This window comes from Danio aesculapii, chromosome 23 (assembly GCF_903798145.1).
Source record: "Danio aesculapii chromosome 23, fDanAes4.1, whole genome shotgun sequence".
Taxonomy (NCBI): Eukaryota; Metazoa; Chordata; class Actinopteri; order Cypriniformes; family Danionidae; genus Danio; species Danio aesculapii.
In genome coordinates this window covers 42,641,434-42,667,363 of record NC_079457.1, presented here as the reverse complement: position 1 = coordinate 42,667,363, position 25,930 = coordinate 42,641,434, and the positions used below count along the sequence as shown (strand labels likewise).

The following is a 25,930-nucleotide window of genomic DNA, read 5'->3' as shown; positions in this document are numbered from 1 at the left end:
TTTAATTAAATCGAGTAATTTGAGCACAGTAAAACCCCATAAATGAAGAGAACTCAAACCACTGAGTACTGTAAAACTCAATAGGTTAAGGCAACTCACACTGTTTGAGGAAACTGATTGCTACAAACCAGTTGATTAAAAAAAACGAATCTTTATGAGTACTGTGAACTTACCCAATTTAAGGTGAAGCAATGAGGTATTTAACTAACTCATTATCTTCAACACTGAGTTCAAAATTCTTTTCAAATGAGTAGAATTAACTCAGTAAATTTTGAGTTAACTACACTCATTTGATAAAGTTGACTGTTGGGTTTTACAGTGTATGAAATATTATTATTAATAAAAAAAGGACTGTTTTGGACAAATGAAAGTAAAGCTCTATCAATAGCATCTGCTGTTCATTTTCATGGAATAGATTCTAAAGTGCATGAAGCAAAACACGTTAACAGAAATGCATACAATGGGGAAAAAGGGAATGTTGAAATGGCACTTTATTTTGGTATTATTTTATTTCCCCAAATTATGTTTTCATGTTTTGTTTTTTTTAATTTATGCTACATTTACAAAACAATAATGTTGTAAAATTGTTATTTTGCTTGTCAAGTACTCCCACATGCACTGAACATGTTTTACCAGCCTGATCTCACAAGGAAATGTAAGCATTTTACATTTTGTCAGTTTAGTGGCTAGTTCAGTTGCCACAGCAGAATGAACCACTAACTTATCCAGCAAATGTTTTATGCAGCAGAAGCGCTTCCTGCTGCAACCCATCACTGGGAAACATCCATACACACTCATTAACACTCATACACTTCAGCCAATTTAGTTTATTTATTTCACCTATACTGCATGTCTTTGGACTTGTGAGTGAAACCGGAGGAAACCCACGTGAACATCTTTATAAAACATTTTTTAAAAATGCCATTGTCATTTACAAAATGGCTATAATCCATAAAATGTTTGCTGTTTCTGGTAAACACCCACCTATATTTTAAAAATATTGGCATTTCAGCTAAAACCTATTTGTTTCAGTTAATTCCAGTCTACCAGTACATAGCAGTATGCTTCTTCAATATAGCGGCTGATAGTGATTTTCATAGAAAAATGTATACATTTGTCTATTTGTTCAAACACATTGATGCTATGTTAATATACTTTCTAAGAACACATTGGGTGGCTGTGGTAGAAAAGTATGTAAACTTTTGTAAAGTTGAAACCAAAAGATTTGATACAGAATCTGCCACATGTCAATTATTTTACCAAAATAAGAGGTATCAAACAAAATACATTATTTTTTTATTTACTTGTCTAAATAAGATAAAAGGCGTATACCTATAGTATAGGCCACAAGAGAAAATAACTGTTGAATTTATAAAACTGACCCTGTTTTAAAGTTTACATGTAAACTGTTGTTACTTGAATGATCCACATGAATATTTTTGGTTTCGTTGCTGTATTTGCTCACATTTTATTTGTTTTATTTATTTAAATGCGAGAAGATATGCTTATAAGAAATGACTGCTAATCTAATGCACAAGAAGCAGTAAATATTACCAACCAGTTATATTGTAGCCAATGTTTACTTTGTTGGTTATATGATTAGCAATAACTTGCCTTTTTTATCAATACTTTTGTCAGTTAAATACACTGTAAAATTAAAATCCGTAATTTTACAGTTTATTTCTGGCTGCTGGGTTGCCAGGAAAAAAAACTTAAAATAACTGCCGTTAAATTACAGAAATTTACTGTAAAATAACAGAGGTTGAATTACAGAAATTTACCAGAAATTAATATTTAAGTAAATTTCTGTCATTTAATGTCAGTAATGTACAGTATATTTCTGTAATCACCCCAACTGCCAAAAATAAACCGTCAAATTCTGGATTTTATTTACAGTGTAGCTTTAACCAAGTATTTTCCTCCTCTTAATATACCACATTCTTCATTTGAATGCTTTGAATAAACTTGTTGGGTTACTAAAAACAAAAACTGCGCCAAATATTTCCCCTCTGGAAGCTTTTGACCTCTGCTGTATATTTAATTTCAGCTTTAATTTATTGAAGTACAAATCTGTTGTTATCGCCTGCATGTCGCATATACTGAGGACGGAGCTTACCTTGTTTTGAACCAAGAACATTCCACTCAGTTTCCAAGCCTGTTTGACATGTAAATAATAAATGACATTTATAATCCATTTAGGAAAGTTGAATTCTGGAATCTGTTTTCTTTGCTGTATGTCTGATGCAGTAGCAGCGTTGACGTTTTTTCAGCTGAATCAGCAGTTGAATCTTTTACCTTCCCAAGAGAGCCGAGGAGTCCAGGGCCATTTATTTCTTTTTTGATATCAGACCAACTCTTTTATAAAACCACAATCTAAACTGAAGCTGAGATGGAACGCAATACTAAAGTAAACCAAAAGCAGATGCCGCTAATTAATCAATGAGGGTTTCATTCAGGATCCTGGTTTCATTTAACTGTAATTTAAGAAGCTAGTAATCTTTCTGATACCTCAAGCCAGAAGCTTATTAAGCTCTGAATTATGACTGCTAGATAAAACCTTAATTGTCAATTCACCCAAGCTTTCTCTGCCAAAATACATATTATCCTATCATACATCCAAAATGTAAAGATTTCTTTCACATCCTCACCTCAGAAAATGATCTTTTGTCAACATTATTTACCAGTTTATTTTGGAGAGAGACTACTGTATGATTGCGGTGACGCTTTAAGATCTGATTTGGACCATGTGTAAGTATTATATGCAGGGATTTTTTGAGGACAGACACACTCCTCCACAATGAGGCTGACTAATGTGCCTGTTATGACAATACATATTTAGCCTCAATTCTGAAATGTAGACTGTGGATTGAGGACATTTGGCAGCCAGTGTCTTGAATGGTTTAAGATTTGTGGTTTAAAACTGCTGTGATGCTCAGACATTTTAGTGGTGATACAGTAAGAGTGACTGACTGTCATTGCAAAGTTTGACCTATTTAAACATTTAAAGTGAACTCTTAATCTTTAATTGTAACTCTGTTATCATTTATACAGAAAGTATTAAATAAGATAGTAGGGCTGAATGATTTTGGATAAATCTGATATTGCAATATTTTTTTTTTCTTCTGTAAATATTGCGATATGAATATAGTTTAACATGATGGTTTGAGGGGTGGCACGGTGACTCAGTAAGAAGGTGGCTGGTTCGACTCCCGGCTGGGCCAGTTGGCATTTCTGTGTGGAGCTTACGTTCTCTCCGTGTTTGCGTGGGTTTCCTCCACAATCCAAATACATGTGGTATAAGGGAAATTGGCCATAGTGTATGAGTGTGTATGAATCCGGAAGTGTATGGGTGTTTCCCAGTACTGGGTTGCGACTGGAAGAGCATCCACTGAATAAAACATATATTTTATGTTTTTGTGGCGAAAAACATATATTTTATGCTGCTGTGGCGACCCCCGATCAATAAGGGACTAAGCTGAAGGAAAATTAATGAATGAACGAATGAAGATAGTTTGAATAGCTTGATTTGACAGTTTTCTGGGGAGTCTAACAATCCTCAGGTACAGAAAATGACTAATCACACAGTCCAAAAAAATACTTTTCTTACTTTGTCTTGTTTCTATCTGCAAATTCTTCGATCAAGTGAAAATATTGTTTTGTTTTCACCTTCAGAAGTCAAAAACCTTCAGACGTTTTTTCTTAACACAAGTAAAATTAACTGCCAATATGCTAAGTAAAATTGTCATAACCTAGATATTCAGACTACAAACAAGACAAAAATAGAAAGAAAATCGTTTTGTTTGTTGTTGGTTTTTTGTTTTTTTGCATAAACTGTACAAATGATTCAATTATTTATCAATATCTGGACCTTTTTGGATTCTCTGAAGCTATGGAAATTAAAAATGTAAAACAGTAAATACATTAGGACCACTGTTAGTGTTTATATCATTCTAAATAATCTATAGGTTTAAACCTATTTGATTAAAAATTACCTGGATGACTATTAAACTGCTAAACATTTGATGCGATAAAACAAAAATGTAAACCTTTCAATTTCATTCCGTGTCCAAGTATCAAATATGTATATTAGGTAGATAATTATAATTTTCTGATTTTGTTGTTGTTTTTGTTTATCTGTTGGCTCATCTTTCTTCTTTTTTCCATCACTGGCTGATCAAATGCCTGAAATGAACTGAACTACTGTGTATGTTTGTCTGGAGCTAATCTGTACCTTTGTCTGACTCTGTTTGATGAAAGAGGTCAGTGAACAATCACAGAAAAAGTGGGTGGAGAAAGACTGGAAGGCCACTGACATTAGGACATCATCCGCACAGCAGGCTCATCATTAGACAAGAGATAATGAAAGAGTCGATCCACCAGTCATAAATTTGAAATCTTTCAGGTCTCAGGGTTTACTCTGGAAGCATCATTCTAGACATTAATGACCTGAGATTACAGGTTGTCGTTATCAACCACAAACATTCCCACAGTCTGTTCTCTTACCACAACAGATGGCTTTTAAATAGTGCAGAACAAAGCTATTTTTGTCCTGAGATGACTATCTTTTTTGAAAAACATGGCCAAGCATCACAGTCTAAACACTTGAGCATAGTGAGAGACTGTTTGCTTTTCCATCAAAGCCCCATATCAGTCATCAGAGAAAAATGGTCCAGTCGCAGTAAACTGTTTTTGCTAAATGATTCAGCTTTGGAAAATAATTGCTTGGAGGATTTTCATGAAGAATGCTTTAGACAAGATCATTCAATGACTGTTCCTCAAGTCTCTTTGATATTGTTATAGAAAGTAGCTTCAAAGAGTGGATTTTAATAAATTACATTTGGAATTTTAAAATCAATGAAATAAAAATTGAACAAAATTAGATAATAAAATCAACATTTTCATTAAATTATTAATTTAAATATTAAAATAATTATTTAAAGTAATAGTTCACCTAAAAATGAACATTTGCTGGTTTTTGTTCCTAGTTAAACATTAAAGGAGACTTTTAGCTGAAAATATGGTGTGTAATTATTCATAAAATATCAAGGCTACTGGAATTTTGAGAATCAAAAGAAACATATTGTCACGATCACCACCAATCTAACCCTTTCAGATCGCTGGAGAACTTACCCATCTATCACTGAACTGGACTACAAATACCATCATGCACCTCACACACACCCTAGTTCCTAATTCCCCCTGATTACACTCACACAGCTGGTAACTCATCATGGACTGATTACCTGGACTTTATATTTACCTCTCACACACACAGACTTTGCTGAGTCTTGTTCACCTGTAACATTACCAAGCATTATTCCTGTCTAGCCTTGTCATGCCTTTTGAGCCTTGCGTGGTTTAATTGTTTATGCTGTTTGCCGCCTGCACCGACCTCTTTGCCTGTGACCAAGCCTGCACTTTTGGATTACCCCCATGATAAAGTTTACTCCTGTTTTGACCCTTGCCTGCCTAATTAAGTTGTAAATAAACTGCATTTGGACCCTCACCTCGGTTGTAGCCCGACTCCGTGTTACACATATCTGTAAAAACTAAATGAATACCCAAGGCTCCTGACTTAAAGCCCATTTAAATAAATAATTTTCTTGAGAACAAGACATCCCTGTGGACTGTTTGCTTAAAGATAAACAATGTTGTAAATACTTTTACACAGACTAATTGCTTTGTTCAGAATCAGTTTTATTGCCAAGTGTGCTTCACACACACAAGGAATTTGTTTTGGCTACAGAAGCTTCCAGTGTACATAAAGTGACAAGTGACAACACAAAATAAATCTGAAAAAATAAAATAATAATAATAAAAAATGATAAACATTAAACAGATGCGGTTAGTGAAGAAACCTGTATGTTGAGTTGTATGTACAGATTGTTATAAATATACAGGTTATAAGGTGCTGTGTACAAGTGCGAATGTAGAAAGTATTGCATTGTATATTGATATAAGGTGCTGTGTACAAGTGCATATGAGAAAGTATTGCACATATTTATTGCACAGTAGGGGAATATTTAACTGTTCATAAGGTAGACAGCCTGAGGAAAGAAACTTTTCCTGTGTCTGGCTGTTTTTGTGCTTGGTGCTCTGAAGCGCCGACCAGACGGTAACAGTTCGAACAGGTAGTGTGCTGGGTGTGAGGGGTCCAGAGTGATTTTGCGAGCCCTTTTACTCACTCTGGAAGAGTACAGTTCTTGAAGTGTAGGAAGGGTTGTGCCAGTGATTCGTTCAGCAGTCCGGACTATTCGCTGTAGTCTACGGAGGTCGGTTTTGGCAGCTGAGCCGAACCAGACGGTGATTGAAGTGCAGAGGATGGATTGGATGACAGCTGAGTAGAACTGTACGAGTAGCTCCTGTGGCAGGTTGAACTTCCTCAGCTGACGATGTTTATGGTTTTATTATATTATATTATATTATATTTGTCATGAAAAAACCAAGGAACACAGTTTCAGCTAAAAACTTTTTGTTTTACTTAAGAAAAACGTGACCTATCTTTGATTGCACGAACATGAATAAATAAACATTTTTTGGTGAATTACCCCTTTAATGTAAAAGTTATTCACTTACCATATTGCATAAAAGCAAACATATTCCATGTTATGTTTAATGATAACTTGTAACTCACCTGTTTTCATATTTAACCTTGAATAAATTCTAATTGAGCACTGTTTTATGCTAATCTTCCGCAGGGCCAGAAGCTCATTTATAAAAAGAGCAAATTAACATTGATTGATCACCCAACTAAATTATTTTTTAAGAGATCATTTTCCTGGAATGGTGTCAGTTGACAAGCTTCAGATGTGTAACAAATCTGTGAACCAACTCACTGTGAACTGGAAGTCATTTTGCAATTTGAACTTTTCTTGCAAGACAAAGAGGGCTAAAGTGGTGAATTCCAGATGTGCTTTGTTGATAGAGTCCAATCCAAACAGAATTACTGATGTAATTAAAGCCAAAGGTGCTACCACAAAGTATTATATAAAGTGAGTGCACTCTTAAGCAAACAAAGTGCTGACAGTTTTTTAACGTTTTCTCCCAAAAACAACACATTTGTTTTGCAGTTTAATGTCTTCAGCTGCAAGATCTTATTAAAGCGCTAAAAAAATAACAACATGACAAGATTAGTTTGAATTTGCATGCAAAGAATTGTACTAACCAGTATGTGGAGAAGACAAATATTCATCTTATTTTTAAATAGTAATATACTGGACACCCACTGGCTTGCTAGTACTAGATTGGACCCCCATTTGCGTTTAATTTTTCATGACATGAATTCAACAAGGAGCTGGAAACATTTCTCAGAGAATTTGGACTTTTTTGATCTTAGACCATCATACTGTATAGTTGCTTCTGCAGATTTGTCTGCTGCACATTCATGATGTGAATCTCTATTGGAGTGAGATCTTGTGACTGTGAGGCTGTGTCAGTTTGTTGATCTTACAGTCACATTTAAGATAGTAGTTAGAGATTTTTTGACATTGCTTGACATTGACATATCGTGCTGGAAGTAGCCATCTCAAGATATTTGGAATATATTCATGTGAAAAAGTTAGGATCCCCTATTGAATTGTAAGTATTTAAAGTAAACATTTTATGTATAACTGTATCAGTTTCTTATAATCATTCAGTTTTTCAGCACAGCTCTCACCGTTCCAGATGAGGCCTGGACTTTAATTGAACTTATGCAACACCTTGACTGTTTTAGTTTTCCTATTCAGCTTTGCTTTTAGATGTGCTGGTGTGCTTGGGCTCATTGTCTTATGGCATTACTCAATTTTGGCTAAGCTTTAGCTGTGGGACAGGCATTATGTTCATATTCTGTATCCCCCCCCCATGCATGCATTTGGCTAGCAGTGCCTGACTTTTATTTTTTTGCTAAAGCTATATGTTGTCAGAATTTTGCTCTCAAATGTACAAATAAAAAATTGAGTAAGGTGTGAATAAGTTTTTCCCATGATTGAATTATTTTGAATTGTGTGCTGTATCTTAACTGCCATTTCCCTGTCATTTTTCTCACTCCTTCCCTTCAGCTGTTTTATCCTGTTCGGTAAATAAAGGAGGTTGTGAGCATGACTGTGTCCAGCTTTCTCCAGTTCACTTCCAGTGCCGCTGCAGACGTGGATACCAGCTTACAGCGGATGGCAAGCGCTGTAGATGTGAGTCTTCATCTTATTTACTGCATCTACATTAGATGTCACACTTAACAGTGTATTTTGTGGAGATTGCAAAAAAATACACACTTTGAATACTTCCTGAACTATCTCCTTTTCCCTATAAAAATAGATCTTTTGAACTTTTTCCTGATCAAAATATTTTTATTTTATTATATCTGCACCTGTTTGAATACAATTCGGAAGTGGGTTCTTTCTTTTCCTTTTTCAAAAAAAAAAAGGAAACAAAAAAACCTTTAATAAAACTTTTCCAGGTTCTCTGCCATTGACAAGATTTTACTCATTTATGACACAACACTTCTCTACTATTGATTAATTTTTCATGGCTTTACATGTTTTCGTTGTTATATGGGTCAATTTTGGCATTGTCTAAAGGAGTGCATAATTTACATATCCACAAAAGCAAGGAAAAAGAGGTAGAAATAAATAAATAAAAACATTGGTATCACTAAACAAACAATATTGCCTTATTTTTTTAGTTGAATCAAATGAACCTTTCTATAATCTCATCTTAAAGGTGCTGTATGTAAGTTTTTGACTCTTCTAAAGCATAAAAATACATTAGGTGAGCAGGTTACGTTGTAACCCTGTGTCTTAACAGCACACTGCGTGATGAGATTTGCAATGATAAGCAGTTGGGCTGTTTGGACCAGACCAAACACAGAAATTTAAAGCCATTCAGAAGCACAGAATAGTGCACTTACTGCACCCCAACGAAATGGTAAGGTTTACAATCTAGTTAATACATATTAAACCTCTTTAATATTATTAAATGTACAGCTGAATCACTGATATGTGTAGGCTTGCACTGAATCACAGTTCTAAAAGGTTTATTTCATTTTCAAGAACTATCTGCTGCTGCTTTCAGTGTTATGGCAGTAAATGTCAGGTAAAATGGCATTCAATCTCACATTATTAACATTTAACACTGAATAAAGTACATGAGGTGTACCTGAGGTGATCATCGTCAGTTTTCTGTTGTTTACCTGCAAGAAATAGAAGCCATTTCTAATATATAAATTGCAGGTGTTGGTTAGGACAAAAACTGCTTTTAACATAGAAAATATTCCTTCTATCCCATGCCGTTGCTTTTATTTAGAACACGACTTAAATCAGCCTTTGTTGGTATCGTCAATCTGGCAACCTGCTCTAGCGTGTGTTTTGAACCAGGGGTGCATTACCTAGTTCAACCACTGGGTGTCAAACTTACAATTGCACCGTTAAATCAGTCAAACTGACTAAAAATATTATGTTAAACTTTTTGTAGCTACAAAACTGTAGTTGAAACCTGATTAACTTATCAAATTCAGTTAAAGTAACTTAAAAACATTAGTTGTCATGATTTATAATGTCATAGAATTTTTTACAGTGTGAAGTAAATACCAAACATTTATCAGCATATAAACTAAAACAGTTTAATGTTACCCAATGTACTCCTGAATCTACAATGGATGTCTGTCAAGCAATAAGAGAGTGTTGATTGACTTGTTACCCAATTGTTTAAAAGTTTTTATTTATTTTAACATTGAAATGTTGGTTACAAATGCATAAGACTAGAATAAGGCAATCATTTTATGTGAATTATCATTTTTAAATACTGTACTGCATATCAAATCTGGACCGGTATGGAAATTCACATCGGTCTAAGCCAGTTGTTTCAGCAGGGTGCAGAAGTGGTTCTTTTTGTTGCTTATTTAAACTCTTTACCTTCTGAAAGTTTTGTTATGTTCATGACGTTGTTCATAAAATGTCTCTGTCACATGCTGATAGTCAAAGAGCATGCTGACAGGAGGATGAAAGCAGGAAAAGCTTTGGTCTGAAGCTATCTCATAAAGTCAGTATGTAGCTCTTGGACGTACAGTATGGATGGAAGAGTTTTGGCTGAAAGGGTGAAGCTCAAGAAAGTGATCACTAAAAGCCAGATGTGCCTTTTTCTCTGACATTCATGTCCATCAAAGAGACTGCAGAGTCCGTCCTGGATTAGTTCAAATGAAGTTAGACTAAATTTAAACTGAATTTGAGTACTTTCATAAAGTGGTTTAGTTCAAGAGTATCTATTAACTTTAATAATGGGGTCAAGGATTCCAGTAACAGTGAACATGAAAACAGTGCATTATTCTTTTGCCTGCTTTAAATAGCGATTTAGAAATACTGTACTATGCAGACTAACAGCATCATCATCTTGGCAAACATGGCGTCAATTCCAGTATGTCTGCCAAAATCAGATTCATTGTACACTGTACCCAGATCCAATGTCCTGACACTCACCAGAGACCATTGTTCCCCTATGAAGTGTTACCACAGAGTTAGGTGAAGACAAGGAAAATGAAAGAGGAAGAGAGGGGGAATGTGTATCCTTTTGTACAGATAATTTCTCTTGACATTGACAAAAAACATGCGAGCATTGCGTGTTTTTGTCAGAAGCAGACGGCAAAAGGATTAATTGTTTTCATATTGTTGTGATCAAGCTTATATCAGTCCTTGTATAAGAGTCTGCCAGTTTAATACATAAAGTCCACTCTTACAAACAGTACTATGACTGTGCAATGCTACAACATAGGAAACCAATGTAATGCTATGAATCTTTGACTTCAGGGACTAGAAACAAGTTGCACCACCACCAGCTCAGCAGCAGGGACAAACTAAAGACCATCTGTAAATTATGAAATAATAAAATCGATAACTTTAAAAGTCACTCATTTAAAGATTTTAAAATCTTGCATAGCACTTGTATATGTTAATATTTAGTAATATTCTATAGTTACAGATCATACCTAATGGGTATTTTTGTTTGATTTTGGCACAAATCTTGTCATCAATGTCTTTTTAAAATGTTTATATCCCCTGAAAGTTGAATAAATGGGGTTGAATAAATAAATGTTTTCCATTGATGTATGGTTTGATGGGATAGGACAATATTTGGTCAAGTTACAACTATTGGAATATATATATAATCTGAGGGTTAAAATATCTAACTATTGATAAAATCACCTTTAATGTTGTGCAAGTTATATATAAAAACACTTAATAGAACATGAGCTTTGCTTAAAATTTTAATAATTTTTGGCATAATAGAAAAATCTACCATTTTACGCCCTACAATGTATTTTTTGCTATTTCCAGAAATATCCCTGTGCAACTTTAAGGGGTGGCCCACTACACATCTTATCACATTTTAAACTTTAGTTGATGTTTAATGTAGTTGTATAAACAGAAACAACATCTCTGAATGTAATACGCTCAAAGTTCAATGCAAAGGGAGACAATAGCTTTTACAGAATTAGCTTAACAAAGCCTACAGCGAACGAAGATTAGGGACTACAAAAAATACATCTGGGCTAGTGAGATCACAAGGACTTCAGGATACGCGCATTCAGGACGCGCATACACCCCCCGCAGCAAAGTGGCATGGCCAGAGGCGTGTAATGTTATAGCAGAGAAAGCTAAAATGCAGTCCAAACGCTGATATTTCCACAGAGCTCATTTTGTTTTTGTATTTTGGGCTTCCAAAGGACATGACGTGCTTACATTCATTCATTTTCTTTTCGGCTTTGTCCCTTTATTAATCTGCGGTTGCCACAGCGGAATGAACCGCCAACTTATCCAGCATATGTTTTACGCAGCGGATGCCCTTCCAGCTGCAACCCATCTCTGGGAAACATCCATACACACTCATTCACACTCATACACTATGGTCAATTTAGCTAACCCAATTCACCTGTACCGCATGTCTTTGGACTGTGGGGGAAACCGGAGCACCCGGAGGTGCATGTGAACGCGGGGAGAACATGCAAACTCCACACAGAAACGTCAACTGACCCAGCCGAGGCTCGGACCAGCGACCTTCTTGCTGTGAGGCGACAGCACTGCCTACTGCGCCACCGTGTCGCCTGAGCTCACAGGTTAATTTTAATTATGTTCCAGAGAATTATAAAAAATACATAGCTAGCATTTGACAAAGGATAGCTTCCAGAATCCCTCTCAGTTCAGTGCTTGATTTGGCTAAAATTCCTCCAACCAACGAAGATGTGGCTTGTGAGTATTTTTATTTGTTAAAATTAAACAATTTCATGCACAGTTTTAGCGTTAACGGTATGTTGTAGCGAGGACATAAACAAGGATGTAAACAATGGGAAATGCTGTTTGGCACCGCTAACAATTTAGCTACAAATTCATATTTATCAGTCAAACCGCTGTAAACAGCAACAATCTTCAGCAGCACTGGAGTGTCTCTCTATGTGGACGCTTTCAGTGTCTCTCTATACGGCCGCTTTACCTGCATTCCACATCTCAGATAACAAACTCGCAAAAGATATGTGAACGCTTTATATTACTTACACATGTTTATTCCGAATATATGTGAAAGACACTTGTCAGACTTTATTTTAGAGAGCAAGCGTGATGTTCATCTGTGTGCTCTTCATTTTCTTTTTGATTCAGGCAAACTCATATGGCTGTTTACACAGCTTAATAGCGTGTGCTTGAAGTGGTGTGAGGTGGTGACGTGGAGCCAATCTGCAAATCACAGCACATTATGTTAGCTGACCAAATTAGAGCCTCTTGAGGGTGGGCCTTTCAGAGAAACTAGGAAATATAACAGTAGTTTCATGTTATTTGAGTAGCAGTATAAAATCAAAGTAAGTTATATGAAAAATTAACCTGATTTTATACAAATGAAGCACGAGCACACACTGCTTTACATCTTATAAACACAACCAAGCCTTAAAAATACACTGTGGACCACCCCTTTAAGACTGGTTTGCAGTCCAAGGCGTTTACTGTTTTCACACATGAAAATGTTTCATGTGCTTTTAATTGATTTCATGTGCTTTATTTTCACATTTTTAATGTGAAGCTCATGTGATGCTTGTGTTTTTTGAATGGTAGTAAAGGGGAAACTGTTTGTTTGATTTAAGTATTGTGTTTACATGACTTGAAGTTTATATTATGTATATGAATATTGCCAAAATCCCATTATAATCACATTATGTCTGTGTATGTAAACACTCACTGATTCACTTACAAGAAAACCAGTCACTAGTATGCTGACTTGGATTTATGTAATGGTCAGAAAGAGTCACCAAAATACCCACCACTGGAATGCACAAAGAAAAACAATGATCTGTTGTGCTGTACATCACCATTGAATATCATATTTACAGTATTTGCATATTTAGTGTATTTACTTTAGTTGGGGTTTTTAAAAAAACACACTTTATTTTGATGGTCCCTATTGCACATTTTGTTAACTAAAAGTTGCATTGCAACTACCTGCCAATTCATTTGAGTATCAGTAGACTGTCTGCTTAATATCTGTTGATTCTGCTCCTTCAATAGACATTTAACTGACTATAAGAAACTTTGCAAGTACATGTCAACTTACACTAACCCTAACCCCAACCCACCCCTAACAGTCTACTTATAATCTAATGAGAATTAGTTGGCATGTAGATGCAATGTAACTTAAATTCAACAAGATGCGTTAAAGGGACCATCAAAACAAAGTAATACCAAAACACAAATTGCCGTAGTGAACATACACTGCTGTTTTCTTTGGTATTGAGCAGGTCAAATAACCCCGATTTGCACCCAAATCTATAAAAATGTGTTGAAAGGTAAGTTTATAGCTGGTATAAAGCTGACATTATTCCTTGCCTCACTCATGCAGTATATCTTGCTGGTTAAAACACATTTTTTTCCCTTCACATATTTATTTTGGATGAAATCTGTACACCGAAAGCTCTCCACAGCGTATTGCATATATGATGTGTTTTATGTCACATCTTGACTAAGACCTGGCCTAGAAAGTATGGGAATGCAGACAGAGAAAGACTGCAGGAATTCTGTATGTGTACTGCATGGATTGTGTTGACAAGATAATGAGAGTTTATGTGTGTGATGGAGAAGGCCAGTGAAATGACTTGATCTGGCTTAAATGGTGTGTTTTTTCAGTGAGGAACCCATGTGCGGAGAGGAACGGCGGCTGTGCGCATTTATGTCGCAGTGACGGCGGTCGGGTTGTGTGCAGCTGTCGCCAAGGCTTCATGCTAGCATTGGACCAGAAGAGCTGTGAAGGTAAAAGCTTCTGACAGCAGCGGCGTAGGGTTCAGTTGCACTGTCAAGGAAAGTATTAAACGGCGTCTCATCTGCTGGAGCCTCTTTTTTTTCCAAAGTTTTTTTAAAGTAGTTTCTTTCCCATGGTGTGAGAACAGTGGAAGCACTGTCTTTAATTAGACGGATTAGATGGCTTGTCTTTTCAACACTGGCCTGGGCTGGAGTTGGAGACAATGAGCAGAGCTTTCCACGATCCATGAGCCAGTTACAGCCATTGATATACTTTTAAGTGATTACACGAGGCAGAAATTTCAGTTTGTTTGACTAAAAGTGAGTCAGGAAATCCTGAGTCTAATCAGATGTGTGTGTAATAGGCAACTTGTCATCGGTAACTTGTAAACGGTGTGTTTCAGATGTCAATGAGTGTGAAACAGGACTGGCGGCGTGTGCACACAGTTGCAGGAACACACCAGGCTCTTTCTCCTGCATCTGCAATCCAGGATATGAGCTGGGCTCTGATGGAAGGAAATGCTACCGTGAGTTACATTCAGTTGATTAACTTTTGGTCATGTTTCAGAGAAGAATGACAACTTTTTTTACAAGGGGGAAAATGGATGGTTCACATACAAATTGCTAATATACAGGTACTTTCAATAGTGATATTTTATCAAGAGAATCAATCATAGTTAAGAAGCAATTGATAACTGTAGTGTTTAAACTACACAACTATCTAAAAGCTTGTAGTTTTAAAGATTATTTTAAAAGTATCTGTTTCTCATCAGGGCTGCATTTACACTGAAAAAATATGATAATTTGGATTTACTAAATTTTCTGAAGGTAAGTGGTTGCAAACAATTTAAATCGGCTGGATTTAAACAAACTAATTAAATTGAGTAATGTTCAACTTTATTTGTTTGTTTAAATTCAGTCCATATAAATTGTTTGCAACCAGAGTTACCTTAAAATTTAGTAAATCCAATGAATTGTTTTAGTGTACTGTGTTTGACCAGAAATACAGTAAAATTATGAAATTGTTTAGCAGGTTTCAAAAAACAAGTTGCTTAAAACAATTAGAAACATGCAGAATGTTAATTCATGGTGCAGTGCTGTATAGTAACAAACTACAAATTCTCAAATTACTATAATTGAGTAGTTTTTCTCAGGAGTTTGACTTCACTAAGTAGTTTAAAAATGTGTACTTATACTTGAGTGCATTACTAGTGCTGTATTGATACTTCTACTGCTTACTATTTTCCTTCAAAACCTGCAGTCAATACTTTATATGTTTATTTTTTCTTGTCTATGGTGAGTGACTAAGTAATTAGTCCTTTAATTTCCAATCAAAGCACAGATACTGTAGAACAATCACATCAGACAGTCTGACCTCAAGAAACTGACATTTTATAAATGCTGCAAACATGCAGTGTGGAAGTATTAAAAATGTACAAGAAGTTGCTAAATTGTTACCTGAAATGATCATGAAATGTTTAAACTGTGTGTCACTGATCAGAAGATGAGGGATGACTACTGTAAAATGACTGAAATCACAAAAGAACCTTAAAGAACTAAATACACTACAGAATGTTACGCTTTCGAACACATGATTACGCAGATTGCTTGTATTCTATCAGGGCTGCGTGAGCTTCGTTTGTGGCGCCAACTGCTGGACACTTGTAGCTTGTTATTCAGGGTTTAAAGTGAATAACTTCAGCATTAACATTTCGGCACAGCTAGATTTTTGACTCCTAGGTTAAACGAGTTTGGAGTTTGCATGTTCTCCCCGTGTTCATGTGGGTTTCTTCCGAGTGCGTCGGTTTCCCCCACAGTCCAAAGACATTCGCTATAGGTGAATCAAATAAACTAAATTTTCCGTAGTGTGTCACTACTCTAGTACTTTGCACTATATTTTTGGCCAGTAATGGTACTTTTACTTGTATGATTTTCTGTTCTCTTTACACCACTGCATGTTAACACAGTGCTACTTCATTCTATAACACCTTAATTAATGCTAACAATATGATTCATGTTAAAAATTTGTTAGCAACATGGTAACTCATTTTAGAAGCATGCAAACAACATCACAATCCATGCTAGCAACATCTATTTTATCTAACGTATTGCACTTCACACTGTTAAAGGATTATTAATCAATTTCTTTGAATATTCATTGCTTTATCTGCTTCCTGTAGGTATTGAAATGGAGATTGTCAATAGCTGTGACTCTGATAACGGTGGCTGTTCACATCGATGTCAGCATGGTGTTCTTGGACCCGTCTGCAGTTGTAATCATGGTTATCAGCTCGCCGAAGACCTCAAAACCTGTTTGGGTGAGTATGCAGGTGTACAGAAGGGTACAAACATTTGAAAGAGTATTGCTAATTAAATCCATTTCTTGAAACTGTGTATTCATCAGCACTGATAAACCTTTAAAAGCACCAGTTCTCATGTATATAAAGACTAGTTCCTGCAAAGTCAAATGCCTGCCAGTCATAAGTTTGGCATTATTTTTGGGGAGGATCAATTTTATTTATTGTTTGTCACAAAATATATATATTTTTCTCTTACCAAGACTGCATTTATTTAAGTAAATAATACGTGCAGTACACAGTAACATTGTGCAGTGTTATTTTTGGTTTTAATGTGTTTTAATATATTGTGAAACAGAGGCCAGCTAGCAACTGCTGTGCAGGTAAACCTCACTCCTCTGACCTCTAAAGGCGCTCTAGCGACAGACACTAGAGGCCATGGACTTTAGCCTCCTTGTTAGAGCAACCGACTTCCATGCGGAAGATCGCCGGTTTGATACCAGCTCGGAGTGGGTTGAATGGCGCAGGATTGGCAGGGGGTTACATTGGGAGTCGGTTACTCTAACAAGGAGGCTAAAGACCATGGCATCTAGCGTCTGTCACTAGAGCACCTTTAGAGGTCAGAGGAGTGAGGTTTACCCTCACAGCACTTCCTAGCTGGCCTCCATTACAATTGTATTATATGGTTTCTAAACAAAGCTGAATTTTTAGCATCATTACTACAGTCTTCTTTGTGTCAAATTATTCTTCAGAAATGATTTTAATTTGTTGATTTGCTGATATATGGCCATATATGAACATATAGATGTGATTATAGGTGATTTATTTGAACGAATATATGTATATATTAGTAATTCCATTGGTTGAATTTTTTTTTACAATATTTTGAATTGTATGTTGCATATATGACATATAGCTTATGTGAAATACAAAAAATAAATTACAGCATATGTCATACATATCATTTGCATTTTTGCTGTATATCAGATTACTATATGGGCAATTATTATTGATGCTCAGTCATTTATGATTAACAGCCTTATTTCAAAATAAAATAAGATGTTTTCTCCTACATTTTTGTAGAAAATTGCCACTGTAATCTTTCTGATAAACATACATTTTTAAATAACAGGATTTATTTATTTATTTTTTTCAATTTTCACATTAAAAAGCTCTTTAAACGTCTAAATAATCACTATTTGAGATCCCTATTTATATTCGAGCCCTTAAATAAAGTCATTTTCTAAAAAAATAAACATTTTTGAATGCTGTTTTTTCATATATGATGGTTTCTGCAAAAAAGGAAGCCAAACAGCTGTCAATCAACATTTTTAATAATCAAACGTGTATTAAGTCTCAAATCATCATATTAGACTTATTTTTTAAATATCCTGTGACACTGAAAACTGGAGTAATGATGCTAAAAAAATCTACTTTAAATCACAGGAATAAATGAATTACTAAATAAGAAGCATGAATTTGTTCAATAAATGCAGCCCTGATGAGCATTGAAACATTAAAAAAGTCCCACTTATCCCAAACTTTTGACAATAGTGTAAATGCTAAGTTAAATGCTATATGTGTGTTATATGATTTCCTGTGAGAGGTGGCGCAGTAAGTAGTGCTGTCACCTCACAGCAAGAAGGTCTCTGATTCAAGCCTCGGCTGAGTCAGTTGGCGTTTCTGTGGGGAGTTTGCATGTTCTCCCTGTGTTTGCGTGGGTTTCCTCCGGGTGCTCCGGTTTCCCCCACAGTCCAAAGACATGCGGTACAGCTGAATTGGGTAGGCTAAATTGTCCGTAGTGTATGAGTGTGAATGAGTGTGAATGAGTGTGTGTGGATGTTTCCCAGAGATGGGTTGCGGCTGGAAGGGCATCCGCTGCGTAAAAACGTGCTGGATAAGTTGGTGGTTCATTCTGCTGTGGCGACCCTGGATTAATAAAGGGACTAAGCCGAAAAGAAAATGAATGAAATGAATGATTTCCTGTTCTTGTTTTTATTTATTTTTTTAGTTATTGCCTTTGCTTTGTAGATCTGGAGGAATGTGAGGAAGGAACTTCATGCTGCGAGCAGGATTGCACAAACTACCCTGGAGGTTATGAATGCTACTGCAGGGCAGGTTACAGACTCAATGCAGATGGATGTGGATGTGATGGTACTTCACAACCTGTTTACTGATGACCAACATTAAAGGAGAGGCAGGAGACGTACAGTATTATTCACTTTGTGTTGTGTTTGTGTAGATGTGGACGAGTGTGTGTCTGATAAAGGAGGCTGTGACCACACTTGTCAGAATACGGCTGGCTCATATCACTGCTTCTGTCGGTTTGGATATCGACTTGGTGAGGACAGACACTCCTGCATTTGTGAGTACATCATGGGGATGACAGTTATGTGCTGTCTGTTGGGTTTGATTTAGTCACAGTTCTCGTGAATGCTTTTTTATGACTTGGTTATTCGCAACATTCTGTGGTCGTTTGCGCAAAGTGAAAGGTACAGCCATATAGCTAGATTCAAAAAGTGAAACTTGTGTGTTATATTAGTTCACTACACACAAAGTGAAATATTTCATACCTTCATTTATTCAGTTTTAATGATTATGGATTAAAGATAAAAAAAAACTCAAATCCAGTATTTCACAAAATGAGAATATTTCATTTGACCAATAAAAAAGATCTTAAACACAAGTTGGCCTTCTAAAAGTGTGTTAATGGTACTGTATTATGTCCTCAGTACTTTGGGCCTTGTTTTGCACTAATTACAGCATCAAGGCGGTGTAGCATAGAGGTGATCAGCCTTTGACAAAGTTGAGGTGTTATGGTATGATATCAGCCTTCAGCTCGTTTGCATTTCTGGGTTTTTCTCTTGACAATAGCCCATAGATTTTCAATGGGGTCAGGTGAGTTTCCTTAACAATTATAAACAGGGATACTGTGGTCATTAAACCAGGTACTGGTAGCTTTGGCACTGTGTGCAGGTCCTAAGGCCTGCTGGAAAATAAAATCATCATCTCCAAAAAGCTTGTCTGCAGCAGGAAGCATAAAGTGCTCTAAAACGTCCTGGAATAGAGCTGCGTTGACTGTAGGCTTGAAAACTGAGCCTGGTTTCAACTGAGCCTGGTTTCTTTCAAGGTTTTATTTCTTCACTTCCGCCTTTAGTGAAGTTTTTTTTTCCCTCTCCGCTGTCGCCACTGGCTTGCATGGTTCGGGATCTGTAGAGCTGCGCATCGTTGGATTTGCTCTTCAGTATTTGGACTCTCAGTAGTGATTATTTAACCACACTGAACTGAACTAAACTGAACTGAACTTAAACACTACAAACTGTTCCTATTTACTGTTACCTTTTATGTGAAGCTGCTTTGACACAATCTACATTGTATAAGCGCTATACAAATAAAGGTGAATTGAATTGATAAAAGACAATAGACCCACACCAGCATATGACATGGCTCCCCAAACCATCACTGACTGTGGAAACTTCACACTGCACTTTAAGCAGATTGACTTTGATGTCTCTCCGCTCTTCCTTCATACTCTGGTATCTTGATTTCCAAATGAAATACAAAATTTGCTTTCATCTGAAAAGAGGACCTGCGCAACAGACCAGTACTTTTTTTTAGCCCAGCACAGACACTTCTAACATTGTTTTGGTGTGGCTTGGCACATGGAACTCTACAGCTGTAGCCTATGCAGATGTCTGTATATGGTGGTTCTTGATGCTCTAACACCAGCCTCAGTCACCCTTGCTTGACAATGCTCTCAAGGCTACGTTCATACTTGTGCATCTTTTCCAGCCGCATTTTTCCCTTCTTCTTAACACTCTATTAATATACTTAGATACTGCACTCTGTGAGCACCCAGTTTCCTGCCTTTTGAAACATTTACACAAACATAAACACATTACATTAAATCATGTAAATATATTCATTTCTCTCGCTGTGTTTTCTCCAGCTCTCCAGCGATCGGTTGAGGAATTGCCCGGTCCAGTGGTGGTTGAGCGTCCTCTCCTTCATCTCGCTCTCCTTCAGGATTACCCACAACCCCTGGAGCGATATCACGACTATGAGGAGGACAGCTACGGAGAGCTGCGGGCAGAGAGTACCCTCACTGAGAAGTTTGGTTTGTTGTTATGTTAAATATTCCCATTTCTAATTAGTTCTTGTAACTTTTGTTAACCTTACTTTTGGCTTGTCTGTCACAGTGTGTTTGAACGGGACGTTTGGCCACGACTGCAGCCTGACGTGTGATGATTGCTTAAATGGAGGACAGTGTAACGCTGAAGGAGATGCGTGCGACTGTCCAGACGGGTGGACAGCGATCCTCTGTAACCAAAGTGTGTTCGATATTTAGTTTGAAATATACAGTTGAAGTCAGAATTATTAGCCCCCCTGAATTATTAGCCCTCCTGTTTATTCTTTCCCCCAATTTCTGTTTACGGAGAGAAGATTTTTTTCAACACATTTCTAAACATATAGTTTTAATAACTCATTTCTAATAACTGATTTATTTTATCTTTGCCATGATGACAGTAAATAATATTTTACAAGATATTTTTCAAGACACTTCTATACAGCTTAAAGGGACATTTAAAGGCTTAACTAGGTTAATTAGATTAATTCGGCAGGATAGGATAATTAGGCATGTCATTTTATAATGATGGTTTGTTCTGTAGACTATCGAAAAAAAAGAGTAGCTTAAAGGGGCTAATAATTTTAATTAATTAAAAAAATATATATATTTTTTTTTATTGAAAACTGCTTTTATCCTAGCCGAAATAAAACAAATAAGACTTTCTCCAGAAGAAAACATATTGTCAGACATAGTGTGAAAAATTCCTTGCTATGTTAAACATAATTTGGGAAATATTCAAGAAAGAAAAATAATCTAAGGGGGGCTAATAATTTTGACTTTAACATTACACCAGCATTGAAAGATCTGGGGCTGGTCGGGCTGTTGTGTATTTTTTAGATCAATAATACAGTAAAAGCTTTAATATTGCAAATATACACCACCATTCCTAGGCCTGGTTGGTCAGACTGTATTTATTTGATTAAGAATAGAGTAAGAATATAATACTGGAAATATTACTGCAATTTAAACTGTTTTCTGTTTTAATGTAATTTAACTGAATTTAGCTTTATATAGCTCGGTCTATAATGTCATATGATCCTTCTGAAATCAATGTAATATGATGATTTGGGGTTTGACAAACATGTATTATAATAATAATAATAGTTTTATGATATAATAGTTTTGGAAATAGTTGTACTGCCTCATATCTTTAAATAAATCATTATTCCTTTTTTTACAGTTGAAAGAACAGCATTTTGCTGAAATTGAAATAACAATATAATGTAAATTTTGATCTATTTAAATCATTTTTGCTGTAAAAAAATAAATAACATTGTACTGAATTTGATGACATGACAAATACTTCTTAGTTTTAGATGCAAAACATTATAGATTTGCTTTGATACTGTCATTTTTGATCAGTTCAATGTTTCCTTTCTTAATAGAATTGTTAAATTTAAAAGAAAAGATGGTGTTGGAAAATAATTCTCATTACTTAGAAATAAAACTTACTTTTATCCATTTTAGCTTGTCCAGAGGGAACATTTGGCAAAAACTGTTCCTTCACATGCAAGTGCAGAAATGGTGGAACCTGTGACCCAATTACTGGGAAGTGCCGCTGCCCACCTGGAGTCAGTGGAGACCTGTGCCAGGACGGTGAGTGACTGCAAATAAAATGAACTCCTATCTGTGCCAAATCTGATGTTCCAATCACTGTTGCTATGTTAATATGAAATAGCTGATGCTAAAGTGCCCCTGATATGTTTTTTTCTTCAGATGTTATGTTTCACGCAGTGTGTAATGTAGCTGTTTTATGAATGTAAATGTTCTGCAATGTTTCAAAGATCAAAGTACACGATAAATTAAGTTTTAGTTTTTTAAAGAAAGAACCATCTCTGAACTGTGTGAAATGAGTCATCAGTAATTTGAGCTTTACTTTAAAGTAAACCCACAGTACATAGGTTTTTATAACATTTCAAGTTTTGGTTTGGAACTCTCAAACAGTGTTGCTGAGACCTTAGTGAGTTTGGTCTGTGTTGTCAACATGTTGAGAAGTTTCTGTTTGTGTGCACTCATTAAAGGAAAATCGATAAGGTAAAACTGAAACCATTCTGTCTTTAAGTTTTTGGAAATTTGGTTTAAGACATGCTGTAAGTCGTAGACCAATCACAACTTACTGGTCCATTTGACCAATCACAGCAAAGTAGACTTTCAGAAAGAGTTTAGAGAGACTGGATCCTTGAATGAACCATTTCAGAGACTGAGAAAAAAGAGCTCATACTACGATTCATATTATGAGAAAATCAAAGCTATTCCCGAACTCTCGCATTCAATCTGCCCAGTTGGTGGAATGAACTCCCGAACCACATCAGAACAGCACAGTCACTTGCTGTCTTCAAGTAACGACTAAAAACGCAACTGTTTAGTCTCCACTTTCCTTCCTAATCTTAACTGCCTCTCTGGCTATACCACTAACTGTACTCTCTCTCAAAAAAAAAAAAAAAAAAACTTTACTAATGCTTTGCTGCTTAGACTTTACACACCTGAAACTTGTCTATAGCACTTATTCACTGTTGCTCTTATAGTTGTGTAAATTGCTTCCTTGTCCTCATTTGTAAGTTGCTTTGGATAAAAGCGTCGGCTAAATGACTAAATGTAAATGTATTATAATTATACAGTAGATTCATGTAAACCTGTTATAAGAGTCCACCAAAACAAACTGAATAACTTTTAAAATAGTATAATAGGGGCATTTCAATCTTCAATCTAATTCACATTAAAGCTGAAAGTTTTGTGTACTCTTTGTCCTTTAGGCTGCCCGAAGGGAATGTATGGAAAGCAGTGTAACAAGAAATGTAATTGTGCTAACAACGGCCGCTGTCATCGCACATATGGAGCTTGTCTGTGTGATCCAGGACTCTACGGCAGGTTCTGTCACCTCCGTAAGTCAGTAGTATTTTAGTGACCCCAGAAGATGCTCGCATATTGTGTGTTTACCCAAGTAGGGCAAGTTCCTGGTCTGACATCATTCTCTGGACCTGAAACAATATTTCAGTGAAGCAGTCGAAGCTTTAACCCTGTTCCAAACCAGAGATCAGAGTGAAAGTTATTGTGGGGTTTAAAGATCTGAGACTAAACATGAAAATGCTTTTTGTTTTTTGTTTTTAAGTATTTTATTTCCACTTATTTAATACATATATTTTTCATGTATTCTGACCTTTTGTTTTTCATCTTTAGTAGCAACAGTGCATCCAGAAAGTGTTCATAGCGCTTCACTTTTTACACATTTTTTTATGTTACAGCCTTATTCCAAAATGGATTAAATTCATTTATTTCCTCAAATTTCTACACACAATACCCCATGTGAATTTTTTTTATTTTAATTGTTACTTTACTTTACTTTACTTTACTTCTGCAGCAATTACAGCCTCAAGTCTTTTTGAATATGATCCCACAAGCTTGGCACACCAGTCTTTGGGAATTTTTGCCCATTCCTCTTTGCAGTTCCTCTCAAGCTCTAACAGGTTGGATGGAAAGTGACGGTGTACAGCCATTTTCAGATCTCTCCAGAGATGTTCAATATTATTTAGGTCTGGGCTCTGTCTGGGCCACTCAAGGACATTCACCGAGTTGTTGTGAAGCCACTCCGTTGATATTTTTGGCGGTGTGCTTTGGGTCATTGTCCTGCTGGAAGATGAACCGTCGCCCCAGGTCCAGAACACTCTGAAGCACGTTTTCATTCAGGATGTCTCGGTACATTGCTACATTAATCTTTCCCTCTATCCTGACTAGTCTTCCAGTTCCTGCTGCTGAAAAACATCCCCACAGCATGATGCTGCCACCACCATGCTTCACTGTAAGGATGGTATTAGCCTGGTGATGAGAGGTGCCTGGATTTTTCTTTAAGTTTTTTATTTTTAATAAATTTGCAAGTTTCAAAAAATCTTTTTTTACCTTGTCATTATGGGGTATTGTGTGTAGAATTTGTATGGAAATAAATGAATTTAATCCATTTTGGAATAAAACTGTAACATAAAAATGTGGAAAAAGTGAAGCGCTATGAATACTTTCCGGATGCTCTGTATTGCAAAAGAAATATTGTATGAACGAAAAAGTACTGATGCCCTTTTTTTACTTAAGTTTATATGACTAACCCAGACAACAGTTCATTTAAAACTTCTAAGTTTGTCATTTGAATGTGATTCCAATATTAGAAATAAAATAACTGAACTGTAATAATAATAATAATAATAATAATAATAATAATAATAATAATAATAATAATAATAATAATAATAATAATAATAATAATTATTATAAACCTAATATTGTTCCTATTTACAATTTTATTGTGGGGTGCCTTTGTTTACAATTAGAAGAGAACTGTATTGTTTGAAAGTGAAGATTGATTGATTTATTTATTTGAAGAATTTATGAGTGAATGAATTATAAAAAACAATACAAGTTTATGAGTATTCTAAAACTTTCCTGGGTTCATTTAAATTCTCAGGTTTTTCAACTTTCAACTTAAAACCTCATTCATTTATTCATGCGTTCAATAGATTGTTGTCCCAGAACTAACAAAGATGTTGATCCAGGAACGTTTCCTATTTGGGTTAATAATTTTATCTTTTTAACATCTGATGTTTCTCCTGATTGTAACAGAATGTCCAACACAATGTCTTTTCCAGCTTGCCCCAAGTGGTCGTATGGATCTGGCTGCTCATCCGAGTGTCTGTGTGTGCAACAAAACACTCTTGAGTGCCATCGGCGTCATGGAACGTGTGTGTGCAAACCTGGCTATCAGGGGAAAACCTGCAACCGCGGTCAGTGCAAGAAGCACTAATCACTTGTTTGACAGCATGTGCGAATGAATTACAGTAAATATGTAAGAAGTATATACTGTACGTGGAAAGTAAGTATGTATCATTGTACTGTATATATGTACACTCAGAAATGACTTTTGCTGCTTGTTCAAACTACTTGTTTAAAATGAGTTGAAACAAAACGTTTATTTTTTTTGGTAAAAAAATAAAGTTGGAGGACATGAAGGAATTGTATAAAACAGCATTTTTTACAGTGTAAGAAGTAAATATATGCACAATCATTTGTATCATGTTGTATAATTTGTATTATCATTGCTTTTCAGAGTGTGATAGTGGATACTATGGTCCAGGATGTAGATTAAAATGCCAGTGTCCAGCGGGAGTCTCTTGCCATCACATGAGTGGGCAATGCCAGCGTCAGTGCCCAGCCGGTATGCACGGGGAGCACTGTGACCGAGGTGAGTTTTGGCGATGAATTAGCTGGAATGCAGCGAC

The 25,930-nt window shown here is 35.9% G+C and overlaps 1 protein-coding gene across 2 annotated transcripts in view; it reads left to right on the top strand.

Moving 5' to 3' along the window:
• The window catches only part of megf6a (multiple EGF-like-domains 6a), a 73,895-nt gene that overhangs the window by 15,688 nt on the left and 32,277 nt on the right, over window positions 1-25,930 (top strand). Inside the window, exons 3-14 of one of the 2 annotated variants that reach the window (XM_056449187.1) lie at window positions 8,040-8,165; window positions 14,133-14,255; window positions 14,648-14,770; window positions 16,424-16,561; window positions 18,572-18,694; window positions 18,783-18,905; window positions 20,490-20,657; window positions 20,740-20,871; window positions 22,137-22,265; window positions 23,423-23,551; window positions 25,301-25,435; window positions 25,759-25,893. In XM_056449187.1, coding sequence (XP_056305162.1) covers window positions 8,040-8,165; window positions 14,133-14,255; window positions 14,648-14,770; window positions 16,424-16,561; window positions 18,572-18,694; window positions 18,783-18,905; window positions 20,490-20,657; window positions 20,740-20,871; window positions 22,137-22,265; window positions 23,423-23,551; window positions 25,301-25,435; window positions 25,759-25,893 — 1,584 coding nt within the window. Of the gene's footprint in view, window positions 1-8,039; window positions 8,166-14,132; window positions 14,256-14,647; window positions 14,771-16,423; window positions 16,562-18,571; window positions 18,695-18,782; window positions 18,906-20,489; window positions 20,658-20,739; window positions 20,872-22,136; window positions 22,266-23,422; window positions 23,552-25,300; window positions 25,436-25,758; window positions 25,894-25,930 lie in introns of those variants that run through there. The other variant, XM_056449188.1, reaches the window with a different exon arrangement.